General features: G+C 41.9%; 1 protein-coding gene across 9 annotated transcripts in view; it reads left to right on the forward strand.

Moving 5' to 3' along the window:
* Window positions 1-14,167, forward strand: part of Rbp6 (RNA-binding protein 6) — a 1,210,230-nt gene that overhangs the window by 897,978 nt on the left and 298,085 nt on the right. For all 9 annotated transcript variants that reach the window (XM_076519698.1, XM_076519695.1, XM_076519692.1 and 6 more), the window contains one exon: window positions 8,257-8,349. In XM_076519698.1, the coding sequence (XP_076375813.1) occupies window positions 8,257-8,349 (93 nt within the window). The remainder of the gene's footprint in view (window positions 1-8,256; window positions 8,350-14,167) is intronic.

Raw genomic sequence — 14,167 nt, forward strand, 5'->3', positions numbered from 1 at the left:
TTACTTTCGCGGCGAAGTAAGGGGGAGGAAAAATTGCGGAACATTTTTCGAACGATACGATCCGAAAAGTTTTCTGCGATATACCACGTACACACGTACACACGTATACACCGGTGGTTCGCGGCGCAGTCTCATCAGCAGCAGCATAGTGCGGCCGATTAAACTTTCACAATAATTGCGAACGAGCAAAGCGTTCTCCTTGCCATTCCATACGACAATATTCGCGGCTCGCGAGGCAGATTTAACGGTTGGGCCCAGACGAAACTGGCACGCCCATTCTCCAACGTTTATTCCAATATTTATTTTACCCATTTTCCCTCGTTCCGCGCCCTCTCGCTGCTTACGATCCTCGTTTTCGCGCTCGCCGCGTTTCTTTTTTCACCGTGGCTAGTTAACAGATTAATCGGACCGCGTTCCGGTAATGCGAACCCTTTAATCGACCGCGAAAAAACTTTCGCGTTCTTGCGGATTCCTCGATCTACAGCATAACAAATTGTCTTGTTCCTATTAGACTTTTTTTATTCTTTCGTTATCGACACGTCAACTTTATCTTCCACTCTGTGGACGTAGCTGAAAACAGAATTAGATTCAGCGACATCGCGCATATGATGGATTCTTGTCATATCCATGTTGAACTTTGCCCTATTGGAATCTGGACCATATTTTCATTATCTCCGTCTTTCCTTCCCTGTTTTATTAAATGTTCTAAATTGCATCGTTCCAAGAAAATCAATAGTAGACTGTAGATTTTATGCATTCGTGTTAAATTTGAATTGATAAATCTTAAAATAATAGAAAGATTAAGAGTACTTGAAATTGTCGGTATATTATCTCCTGTTTGTACAAATTTTTAGCAAAAGAATGAATATTCTATATATTTTCTATTTCCAGCAACTGATGCAAACGATATCTATTTTGCATAACGGTCTACACTTATGCTATTGAGTACATTAACCCTCCAACCGCGGGCAATGTGGAATTCGTGTTCTAAATAATTTATAAAATTAGGCAGAAAAAGCTAAATTTAAAAAATGTAAATATTAAATTTAAAAAAATTTGTTGTATGTTTCTGTCTCTCTTTTTATATTCTCTTTAACTTAATTGTTAGGACGCATCTGCATAACAAACAAAACTAGCCCGCGATTTTGTACCGAAAAATGAAAAAAACTGGTTGAAGTTCAAAAACAGTTACGTCGATGCGAAGATAATGTACAAATAATAGTTAAATAATGAGCACGAAGATAATATTAAATTCATATGTCGAGCAAGATGGAACTTTCATGTAAATAAAATAAGAAATTAGATTCGAGTTTTGTACAGAGTTTCGAACAGAGAAACAATATTTAGACTTTGATATTGTTCAGCGTTTCAAATTCCGTTTGAATAAAGAGCAGTTCTTATTTAATAAAAGCACTTTTCGTACAATTTATATCCGAGGAATTGTTTTCATCATTGCTGGAAATTTCTCGCCCAGCCGGATCCGCAGGATCGCATGATAAATTGTCTTGTTTCATCTCGAGGATGAAATTCTGCCGCTTTATCTTCGCATCGGTCCAAGAACAGGCAAGAAAAACCGAGCGGCGAGCTGGCTGTCGAATCGATGGATTAATCGGCTGCCAGAGAGAAATTACCTACGGCTACGATCTATATTTCCACGTTAAGAACGCCGACGTCTGACACGCGGTCACGGCGCTTTAATTGGAATTACTTTCCGAAGTGTTCCACCGACTCGACAGTATCTCGAGCGAATATCTTTTGTCGGAGTTAAGTCTACGGCCGGTAAAAACCGTATTTACGCAGCGAATTGTCCGCGTGATACATTTCACTATTCATGAACTGTGAATATTCATTAGTTTCCTTAACGTAACCCGGCTCGAGGTTTTAATTTCACTTTTCAATAAAACATTGTTCACCGTGCTGCTACAAAAGCGTGTTCCGCGTTTGTTCCGCTTTAAATTTGTGGCGAATTTGCCCCAAATCGCGCACAAATTTCCATTTGTATAATAAATTTGCTGCAACAGAATTCTGTGAAAATAACAGTATCACACATTTGTTGTTTAACATTAAGCATTGCGCATGCACATTTTTGTCTCAGAAATTAATTATCAAAACGGCATCGCAAGTAAATTTACTCAAATCTATTATGGATTTCTGAAGTGAAACGTGAATACGGTGTTGAAACTTGCAAGCAAATTCTTATTCTGTAAATTTCTTCTCGAACATAACCAACGACAATTACTTGACTTTACATTTTATGGCTCGCCCACATCTGAAGCCTTTCGCAACGTTCCATTAAACATCTAATTACGAATTCGCAGCGCAAAGACGTAATCGAAAATCGTGAGGAGCTCTCGCCGGCGCAAGGACGGGAAGCAGCGGATTTCCTGAAGCCCCGGGTGAAATTTATACGGCTTCATCCGCGCGACAATTTCATTTTTGTAACGGCGTGGGTGGGGAACAGGTGAATCGCAATGGCGAGATAGGGAACGCGTACGCGACTTTAGTCCGGTAGGGCTGCGATGAAACCGAAGAACGAAGGACGGGAACGAGACGGACCCCGGAGCGATGAAACTATAAAGCCACACCTAGTAAGTTGTAAAATTGTAATAGCCTTCCGGTATTTACATAATGCTACGGCATAATAAGTGGAACTCCACGAGTTTCCATTACCATTTCGCTGCTATCCGCTCCTATCTTCGCTAACGACCTCGGTCTCCTCCGTTCAGACCCGTGACTTATATTTTTCTACCCTATTCTTCCTCGGACAGCCGGCTTCGTCCTTCTTCCGCTTCTTCTTCTCTGTGGCCTCTTCGTGGACGTGGCTGAACTTGAACTAGATGCTGTAAAATCGTTCGCGAGGTTTCTGTTGGTATCTGTATGTTATTGTATCGGTATGGTATTTTCGTTTTGTATTTTGAACATGGATCACGCTTAAATTACTCTCGACTACAGATTTTGACCAAGTAGACCGCAGATTTTTACATATGTAACGAAAACAGTGTAGAATAGAATAAAAAAGACGTGGAAATAGACCAAATCAACGCTTAAGTTGAAATAATTTTGGAATGCTAGGTACATAGCAGTTCTCGTTTAAAGGCAACATTTGTTGTAAAATTTACACTCACGAGGTTCAGTCTGACATTTCCTTAAATTGAACAAACTGTCAGCCGTATTGAAGCACCATCAACTTATAATATAATTATGTTTCGAGGATATATTATAGATTGTCTCGTAGAGATTGTCTCTTTAGAGTATCTTATAGCCGAATGATCACGAAACAGCTGATCGTGATGAGTCAGATGTGCTCACCCAAGATCCTGACATCTACCCGACTCTAAATCATCGATCGCAAAAATGTCTGCTCGCAGACGCATCAAAGCCAAGAATATCTAGACACTGTTTAGCCAGTTTCAGTATTCCATAAGACGCAACGCGGAGCCGCGAAACTTCGCCGATGTAATTACAAGCTGGCGAGAGCCGCGTTCCTTGAGAAGCCAATCCGACGAGGTCTGCTGGCGGGACAAAAGAGTTCCTCGCAGCTGAAAGAAGCGGGCTGCCGATGTCTCCGGGCATCTAGGGTAGGAGACGGTCCCGAGACTGAACTGTCTCGTTTGCACGACAATGCTCTCATTACGAAACGGGACCGGGCGTAGCGGAGCGTAATAAAATTTCGCCGGCTCGGCCAGTTCTTAGGCCGAAACCAGTTCGTTGACGACGGCGACGATGGCGAGGACTCAGCCAGCGGCGCGAGATATCAGGAAACTTCAATTCCCTCTTTCGGCACTTCCGGCCGGCCTGAAGCTGTCGGCACTGCAACTTCATTCGAATAAGTGGCTCCCTTTTGCCCGGCGTACCCTTTACCCTTGTACGCTTTCGTTATTTAGCAGCGTCTATCTGGATGCGTTTGCCACGCTCTGATGCACCTCTACAATCCTCCTCTTTCCGCCACAGAAAACATAGGAATCAATTTGTCTCAAAATTAACGAAATCCAGAATAAGAAATACAAATTACTGTCATAGTTCACCCAGAGCTTGTTAAGAGAGTTTCGAGGTCGGTGAAAATTTTCTTAGAACCATCATACCCTTCTATGAAATTATCGTACCTTGTTAATTCATATCTTCATGTATATTAACAATTTAGGTAAGTGTGCGATGTACGTATCTTATACTCCTCCGAGAATCTATATTTTCTCCCGTTTCTCTGTTGGACTCGAGAAGAGTATTGTTTGTACAAAACAACAACTGCTCGCATCAATTGCAAGATACTAAATGGAAACTCGTATTAAAGATGAAAGTACAGACAATAAGTAATTTATTCTCCCGAACTTACGCACTTCAACGTAGCTGGACCATACCGCGACAATCTCAACTACCATTTCCCGTCATTACCGATTTCTGTCAGTGGCAGATATTCGCGGTAGGAATCGTGGTCGGGTCATTCATTTAATTTTCAAGATCCGACCGTTTTATTTTCATCCCCGGGACTTTATACACTTCGCTGATTAGCCCGAGACCTAACGGACGAGCCTCGCGATGGGGGCTCGCCGCCCCATAAGATGAGAGCCACGCGGGGATGAGAGCCTTGAACCGGAGGGCGGGATTAGAAAGAGACTCGGGGGGGGGGAGGTGAGTTCAGAACCACGAGGTGGAAGGACTTGCGCCCTGGGGGTTTGCGTTACTCACCGGATATAGAGAGGTCTAAGCCCGGCCATCACTGAAATTACCAGAGTTTACCTCTTCTACCGTTTCCGCTGTATTCACTGGCCCCCCTCTGACCCCTTCCCGCCACGGCGGCCCTACCCTCCACCCCTTTTTCGCGTTCCGTTCTCTTTTCCCGCCGACGAGCACCCCCGCGTCCGCCTTCCCTGCGGAATGTTCCGCGCGGAGGGCTTCATTACATTGCGATCATGTTATTAAGACGTACCCCCGCGAGCGCCCTCGTTCTTTTCATCGGCCGCACGATCTCTTCCCCTGTTAAAGCATTTTCTAGTAATTAGGTTCGCCGCGATACGATTTCACGCTGGTTTTACAAGCGCGTTTTCATTTCGTTTCCTCTTGTTTCGGATCTGGTTACCGAGAAAATAAAGTCACGGAAAATACTCGTACTGAGATTCTCGGATCAGTCGCTGATAGACTCTATAGCTATCGATGTGTTGTTGAGGATGACCCTTGCTTGGATTTATTTCAGTTAAAAATGACTTTCGCTTCAGCTCGAGTAAAATTGGAACATGAATCATTAGGAAATCTCGAATAAATTTACCAATATGCACGGCAATATTTTGGGGGGAATAACACATTGAAGGACAACCTTTTGCGAAAAATATTCAACTAGAGTACGGAAAGGTACGATAGCAATATTCACTGCAGTATTTGATGCTTGTTTACAATCAGAAACACATGCAGGAAGAATGCGAAAGATTTACTAAGAAAGGTAGAAGTAAAAAATTTAACACTAAACCTACCAAGCAGTAATATAATACCTGGAGTGCATTGCTTCATACAAGTGAGAAGATCGAATTTATTTAGATTTTGTAAAGTTTTTATTCTAAAACTTGCTCCAATAATGTAATTTATTTAAGCATTTTTCATGAAAGAGTCTCTACAGTTTGCAGAATTGCAAAATAAGAGAACGGTTATTTTGACCGCGGTAGGTTTAGTGTTAAATAGAGAACCGAAGTATAAAATTTTGTGATTTATGATGCGGCCACTTAGCGATTTGTTAAAACTTTAATAATACAAATACACCATTATACAGCCCGCTAACATGCATATAATAGTAAGAAGATGGAAAGTATCGGCGCCATAATCATATCACGGCATCTACCAATGCCCACAACTTCGACCAAGAGTGCGCATTAAAATCAAATTGCAGAGAAGATTTTTACCGTGCCGGAAGATCAAGTTTGCTCCAATCTAATTCAGAAATTTCGAACCCGAGAGTTTCCCGTACGAATGCTTTGCTCTTGTCTGTTACCGAAATAAAAGATAAGATTGTAGACCTCTGTCAGTGGAAAGCCCGATGCGCGGCGGATGGAAATCATATAGCACAACGAATTTTCTTTCATGGATTCAGAAATTTCCTCGCGAATGCAGCTTGTAGCTACACGATGTATGCTCCCTTTGCTCCCCTCGCTAGCGGGAAACTTTTCAATATGGGAAACACGTACCGGGCTCTTTGCCCTCGCGCCGGCACACTTTTCCGCACAGTGCGTCGACAAAAAAAGAGGAGAGAATCCTGGAATCGACGAATTATGCGAATGGTTTCAGAACCGTAATTACGATTCGTTCTTATTCCATTTAAGGACTGGAACAATTACGATCCCGCAGGACTTTCAATAACCTAGAATATCATCTGGAAAGATTTGCGAGCGGATCATTTTTGGACGTGCGTTGAATCGTGTCCGAGCATAAATCGATTCTGTTAGTGGAAACGTACAGATGTCACCAAGACATCTTAGATCTGATTTCACGTGTAACAGTTTGAGGTTAATTGTTTTTCTAACCGAATATAGCGACCTGTTTTTGGCGATTGACAGTAACATTATATAGAATGGACCATCTGTTTTGATTTTCTTTAAAATTGCTTTAAAAAAACCGTTTAATATTTTCCAATGCTCTTTGTTTTATTAATAAGAGTAAACCTATCTATTAATTGTGAAAAATAATTTCGTTCAAACAGCTGCCACGACTGACTTGGCAGTAGCCTGTCCAGTCGACGAAATTTTTCAATACGTTTTCGATTCTTTGTGGCTCTATTTTGCGAATAGCTCGACGGATATTTTTCTCAAGTGATTGAATTGGTTTTGGGCTGTTAACAACGATCTTTCGATTCGAGCAAATATAAAACTGACGGGAGCTTGTTCAGTGCTCGACGAGATCCATTCATATCTAATCATCTCCTTATCAATTTCTTAAGGAATCAATCTCAATCTCTCTCCTCAATCGTCTTTTCCTTTGTGCCGACAGATTTTCCAATCGCAAATGCGACTCGAAAGCGGCGTTAGTATCAGCGCGTTTCGCGCGCAGCGTCTCGAGAAGTCTCAGATTCTTTCTCGGAACCGTCAAAAAGGATATTTAAGAAACTCGGAGAACTATAATTTCGCCCGGAACCTTTCCCAGGGAAGAAACGTCGTTTGTTGTTCGGCAGCAGGCATTCAGGGATCTATTGTCGTAGATCAAAGTGAAAAGTTTTTCAAAGCTCTCTCCGTCAGCCTCGGCGAAACTTCTTTCTTCGGCTTATACATATATCGGACGGGATTTTCGTGATTGAGGTGTTCGTGATTGTTGCGCGCGCTCCACCGTGAACTATTCGAATAAAATTCTGTTCCGACGCTCGGCTTGCGGAATTTATTGAAAATATGGTAATCAGTTTCGGCACATTTTTCAGGAGGAAATAAATATCGTTTCTGTTTCCGGCGCGTTCTATTTTTCGGGCCAAATATGAGCACCGACGACGATCAATAGCAGTTTACAAAAACCGTCCGCACGTGTATGGAAATACCGATCTCGTAGTTTTTGCAAACGGTGTTGCCAGAAAAATTCGGAGCACGCAATCAACCGGAAATAGAGGGCGAACGTTTTACGCGTGTTTTCTTTCCACGTGTGTCCGAGACGGGCGCTAAAGTTATCAGCGGAAGAAGCGTTATTAAAATTGCACGTCCGCTTGGGATTCGTCGACTATTAAAAACTTGTACATCGCTCGTACGATACGCCCACTCCAGTCTTCTGTTTTATTTTATTAATCATCCGAAACTTCGATATAAATGTGTGTATGATCATCGCTGAATTCTTGAGCTGGAATCTTCTAAAAGAAAAACGTGAATGTGACACAAAAGTTTCTGCACTTCATAGGAGTCATGTTTGTGCAGTGTCATTTATGAATACGATGCATGCGTGGTTTAATAAAATATACTATTAAAACTATTTTAAGATGTCGTAGAAGTTTCTTATGTAATATTTTTATGTTTAATGTCGCGAGACAATCCTTCTGCTGTCGTTATACATTTCACCTCTTTCATAGCTATCACACATTCACACACAACTGTGCTTAACATAAAATCGACTTTCAAGTCTATCCAAGATTAATTAGCATACATGAATTCAAACGAACTTTCTATAACTTCCGAACATTTTCCGAACAGCATTCAATTCCAGAGTTAATTATGACAACATAGGACGCTCGGTTGACTTAAGATGATCTGGCACTACAATCTTCGGCCCTCTCGTCCAACAACTGACAATTGTCTTTGCTTGCAGATGGTGACAAGGACAAAGAAGATATTCGTCGGTGGACTATCGGCACCGACGACGCTGGAGGACGTCAAAAACTACTTCGAACAGTTCGGCCCGGTGAGTGTCCGCTTAACGTTGATTAATAGGACGGGCTCGTGTCGGGGAGATTTGCACGCGAAACGCGCCTCGTTGTCGCGTAACTCGCGCGGTGACAAACATTCGACACGCGGATCGTACATCAATGACAGTCGGTCGCGTCGCGGTGCGTCGCGTTGCGTCCGCGTCGTGTCAGGCCGTGTCGCCGTCAGAACGGTCCGTCATTGTAGCCGAAATCATTGCTCAGGTTCCCGGTGTTGTGGCCCGTGACGTACCAGCCCGGACATTGCCGGTGATCATTGTCGCGGGATCGGTCGAATCATTATTTTCGGCGGGACGAGAGCGCGCCGCGACCGACACATTGTCGATCCGATTCAGCGTTTTGCTTATTTCCTGCGCGTTGCGTGCGGTCGTCTAATCCGACGCTGTCATGGGTACGAGGGGAGCGGTCGGCACGCGAAATTTGACAGGGCCAATCGCCGGCAGCGAGCGTACACCGCCCGTAGCCAATTCACGGCGTTTATTGTTTCACCGATTTTAATAGCCGCACTTCGGGACCGGTTTTATTGCTCTAACGACGCGGATGCCTGACGTGTTCGGCCATCGTCGCGCTCAGCCTGGATATTAGGATTTCGAATAAAATTCACGGTAAACGCCCGGGAATCCAGGAGATTCCAGCCTTCGACCTCTACCATAACCCATAATTTTACCAAGCTTCCGCTGATTGTCGATTTCAAATCAAACCCGAGGATATTTTACTGTAAATCGAAAGATATAGTAGAACATTATCCCCGGCACGATGGCTCGTTCCGGTATCGGATTTTTATCGCGAGCCCGGGCTGACCATCGCCTGTAATTGCAATGGTCTGCCATAGCATTAGCCTCTCGCAACGAGGCTGCGATAATTTGTCGCTAATTATTCGCTGGAAGGAACAGGAGGACTGTGGTTGTTGTCTTTATTTGGGCCGTTTATTTTGAAAGTGGCATAAGTCACTTTACCGTAATGAAAAGTGGTGATCATTTAATGTTTATACGAAATTATTTATACTGAGAAAAATATCAGTATCCCGAGATAACAAATACAAGTAAATCTTCTCGAAAGTTAGCATCCATATTTTTAAACGTGTTAAAACGCAAACCCTTAAATATATCGACTTAAAAACAAAGTGACTTATGCCACTTTCAAAATAAACGGCTCATTTGTTTCGGGCAAGCGAACAATAGTTTTCCGCTTTGATTTGACACGTTCTATCCTACATCGTAGCTTCTTGTTTCTTTTGTGATAGCTTGTGATAACCGTATACGAATTTTGCAATTAACAGGACATACGCGTGCTTCGGGATTTAAGTATAGGATAGGATTGAGTATATTTGATGCGTACATTTATTTGAATGGATAAGTTATTGAATAATATTCATTAAACCACATCTTTCACCAAAGAGTAACAGTCGAGTTCGAAGAAATGCATCGATATTGGAGGGTGAATATAATTATTCAAACCTCATTCACCCTTTGCACGATTTTATCAAGATTCTCTTTTGGATCAACTGAAGATTTGAATACAATCAAAATTTCAACTGAAAAATATTATTCCTTTCTTCCTAAAAGATACATCAACAAATCTGCAGATTTTGAAATTCCTATGTTTCATAACTTTTCTTGAAAATGTTCTTTGGATGATAGTTCGTGATTCTTACGGTTGTTCAGTCAGCTTGAAACGTTAGTAAATGCTTAATGGAACTGTTGGGGAGTATTTGGTGAAAGGAATTCACCTCGATCGGAATTGTAGCAGCCGGACACGGTCAGGTATCGGTCCGCGTCGCCAACGGCGAGCATTGAACTTCCGGAATACTCGAGACGCCCTTCTCGCCGGCACGGTGAAGTGATTAGGAATTGGTGGAAGGACCACCTGAGACGAGGATTTCTGCTAATTAGCCTTTATCGACCTCTGGCGAGACTGCGCGGACCATTACGCGTTATTGTGCGAACTTCTCGAGCTTCTATCGCCCCGATAATAGCCGTCGCGATTCATCGGCTCGGTGTATGAGACAGATAATGGTGCTCGAGCGTGATTTACGAGGCGGTGCCAGTTGCCCGAAATCGTTTCTCGCTCTGGCGATGAAGTAAATAGAATTAACGGTTTAGTAATTGCTAATAACGACCGTCGTTTGCCTTTTTCTGGTATCGCGGTGTTGAAAACCGGATCTATTCGCACGGAACGAACGATTGTCTCGCGCGAATTTGAATATCGAAAATATCTTCATAACAATTTTTTTGTTCGTTGGAGTAGTTATGTACGTGGTAGTATGTACATGGGAGTAATTTACAGCACGGTGTAAGAAGGAAAGGTGAACCGACTCCGTCACAGAATTTCTGAGACATTCACGCGACGAGTCCTAATTTTCCATCGATGCTCACCGATACATTACTTCTTTAACCCTAGAAAGATAACCATATGACAACGTACGTAAAAGATAACCATACGCTTCAGAGGCGCATGCTTTTCTAAGGCGTCAATTTTATACTAACAATGGATATTTATTTAAGTTAATCTAGTCATTTTAAAGGTTTGGCATTATTGTAAAAATAAAATGCATTTATATTATATTTTTTTATATTTTAAGTAATTTTAAACTTAAATCACTAGACCTCTATGAAAAATTAACAAAAATCAACAGTCTTCGCAGGCGCCTCTGCGACGTAGGTTATCTTTCTCGGGTTAAAACATGTTTGTATAAGCGTGGTACATCTTCCAAAAGATTGGGAACATGGCCTGACATGTAGTGGAAATTAATTGAAGAACCACAAGTTATATGTTATGGTTCAAAGTGATACGGCGGGTCTGGATGAAAAGTAAAAATTTGCTGTATCAATTGTATAAAACAGGGGTTACATCAATATGTATTCCTTCTTTTAATAGTCTGAATAATTTGAAAACACTACCAATATTCTTTAATTCTTCTGACATTCTCACTGTTCTGTATTTGTCTTACCTATTGTTACATAAAACCTGCAGTCTAGCAATTACGTACAAAAGTTTTTACGTACAAGAGTTTTAATGAAAGTTTAGAGTTAGCGTCTCTAAAACCGAAGGGAGCGCTATGTCACATATCTCCCCCAGAATATTCTTTCTCTTAATAGTCTGAATAATTTGAAAACACTACCAATATTCTTTAATTCTTCTGATATTCTCACCGTTCTGTATTTGTCTTACCTATTGTTACATAAAACCTGCAGTCTAGCAATTACGTACAAAAGGTGGGAGAGTTTTAATGAAAGTTTAGTGTTAGCGTCTCTAAAACCAAAGGGAGCGCTATGCCACATATCTTCCGCAGAATATCTGCGAAATCGTTTCGAACGCGGCCTTAATTCCTAATCCCGACCCATATATCGACAGAGGTTGCATCGTGCGAAGGTTACGCTGTTGAAGGATGGAGTATTAAAAAAAGGAAGCGGTAGGATCTGGTTGCCGACGGTTATCCGTGGTTGGCGGCACGAGCCAGAAATGGATTTGAGATATCAGAGCTAGGCACTATCTCCGGTCTAGCCTCTTGACTCGCCCCGTTCCCGGCCTCCTCCCTTTTTCAGCGTTCTCTTTCGTTCTTCGTTGAAAGTCTCGTCCGGCTTCCGAATGCATAGTTTCCTGCTCGCTGTGGCTCGGGCTTGCTCTCCTCGCCTGTCTGACCCACATACGGAGATAAGATCGGTCTCCTACACACGGGCACATTCGCGTACACAGTTGTACACGGACGTGGACGCGCGCATCGACTCACATTCATAGCTGGGAACGGTATTGGCTTCTGTTCACCGCGGCGGGGTTGCAAACTGGCATCGTGGGCACGTTTCAGGGTTCGATTCGTAGGAGCAGAGCAGCACGTGCCGGCGCAAGAACCACGGGAACACACTCTCCTCGGCTCGATACCGAGGCTGTGCACAGTTGTACAAACAGCTGCCTCAGTGTTTGGGACGTAAACACACGAACTGCGGACCAAATCCTGCCGTAACCTTATATCGTTTGCCAGCCGCTTCAGGTCAGCCTGCTTTCCCGCAAGCCCTGCTACCACTCTGCTCCTGATGCTGTTTCTGCTTCTACTTGTACTCTTGCAGGGGTGGCAACGAGATCTCGGCCGATGAAATACCGCGAGTTTGATAAAGTTAACGACATTCCCGGTAAATTCGTTATATTCAGCTTCTTCGCGATATCCTAGTCTCGGCTGCCATCGTCGATCCTCTCGATCGAGTTACCTCTTCTTCTGAGCCGCGAAGGAACCAACGATACCGATCTTAATTCGATCCTGTGTCGATCTGTACCTTCGTGGCTGTGATTTCCAGTTCGGGATATTGTTTGCTTCGTCTTCGATTCTCAAGGAAGATCCTTATGCTTCTTGTTTTTGAAGGGATGAGACACTGGTCGGTAACATTATCGTTTCCTGTAAACCATTTTTCTTCGTCGCAGAAATAAACTTTTCAAGTTTGACAGTTCCTTCTGCTCTAAGAGTAAAAGATTGATTCTTATGTAGACTGGTTTTATGTAGACACTAGCAAATACGACTGTGTACTTCTTGCTATATTGTGAACATTTAAACACGAGCAAACAATATTTAAAAGCAGCAATCATCTCTTGACGTACTAAATTTGTTAGGCTTACTTCAATTTATTTCGAAAAATGAGAATCTTGGGCGATATCTGCATTTGCATCCATTTTCCTTCGAACATCATAAAAGAAAGTTAGGTTACGGAGCTTGTTCATTCAGATTTTACCACGAACAATTGATTTTTAATTAAATAGAGCAATTATCGAAAAAATTGCTGTTTCGGGGACATATTGATCTCTTTAAACGTCGTTAAATTATGTCTGAATGTTCATAATGTCAAGAAGGATTAAAACAGTATATTTAACAGAGTCTGCAGATATTTTATATCATTCACACAGTTTGCACATTCAAAATAAAACAAGTTCTTAAAATTGAGAATTTATCTCCTATTTCAAAGTTATATATACATAAATTCGTGTTGAACATTTGAAAACGTATTAAAATCATTTTAAGCATTCTTGGTAATAAATCTCTTATCAACCAGCATAACTTGCTGGCTGTAATGTTTTTATTAATACATTCATACTCTGGCGAGATTGACGTTTTCCTCCGTTTTGCTCGCAGTTGTAAAATTAACGTGGTCGAGGATAATATTGAAATTGGATGTCGTCTGGTACTCATTCCGGAATTACGATCCTCCGCGGACAGCTCTATGAAATTTGATCGTCTTGTTAAGTTTAATCAACCGAAATGACTGTCAAGAAACTGACGAATAAATATTCTGCAACGTTTTAGTAGATATGGCCCAGTTCGGTTTTCGACTAAATAGAAGATGAATAGAATTTATAGCAAGTATAACAGTCACATAAATCTTTTTCGGTGAAATGGGGAAGCAATGGATTACTCAAGAATGCTGATTATACTATTAGCAACTGTATCATATTTATTTGTATCGTTCGTTTGCACAAGAAGAATCACAGGATCAAGGTTGATGACCAACACAAATATGATTAATGGCATAAACTTCATCAAGGACTCGAACGAGAAGTCAGTACGGTCGTTTATGAAATAAAATGCTAACGCTGCTTGAAAATCAGTATCGTTTTACGTAGATCGTTGCTCTGCGCTGGATGCTAAATGCACACAAAAAATCGAGAATGATTCCGACTGAGCAGTTCTCTGGATATACTCAATTTTCTTTCATATTTCGATTTTCGAATAATAAAAATGATCATAATATTCCGCTCTTGTTGCGTGCGCGATCGTTAGAGTGATGAACACGATAAATATAGCACGTTCATAGA

The sequence above is a fragment of the Megalopta genalis genome, chromosome 3 (assembly GCF_051020955.1).
Source record: "Megalopta genalis isolate 19385.01 chromosome 3, iyMegGena1_principal, whole genome shotgun sequence".
Taxonomy (NCBI): Eukaryota; Metazoa; Arthropoda; class Insecta; order Hymenoptera; family Halictidae; genus Megalopta; species Megalopta genalis.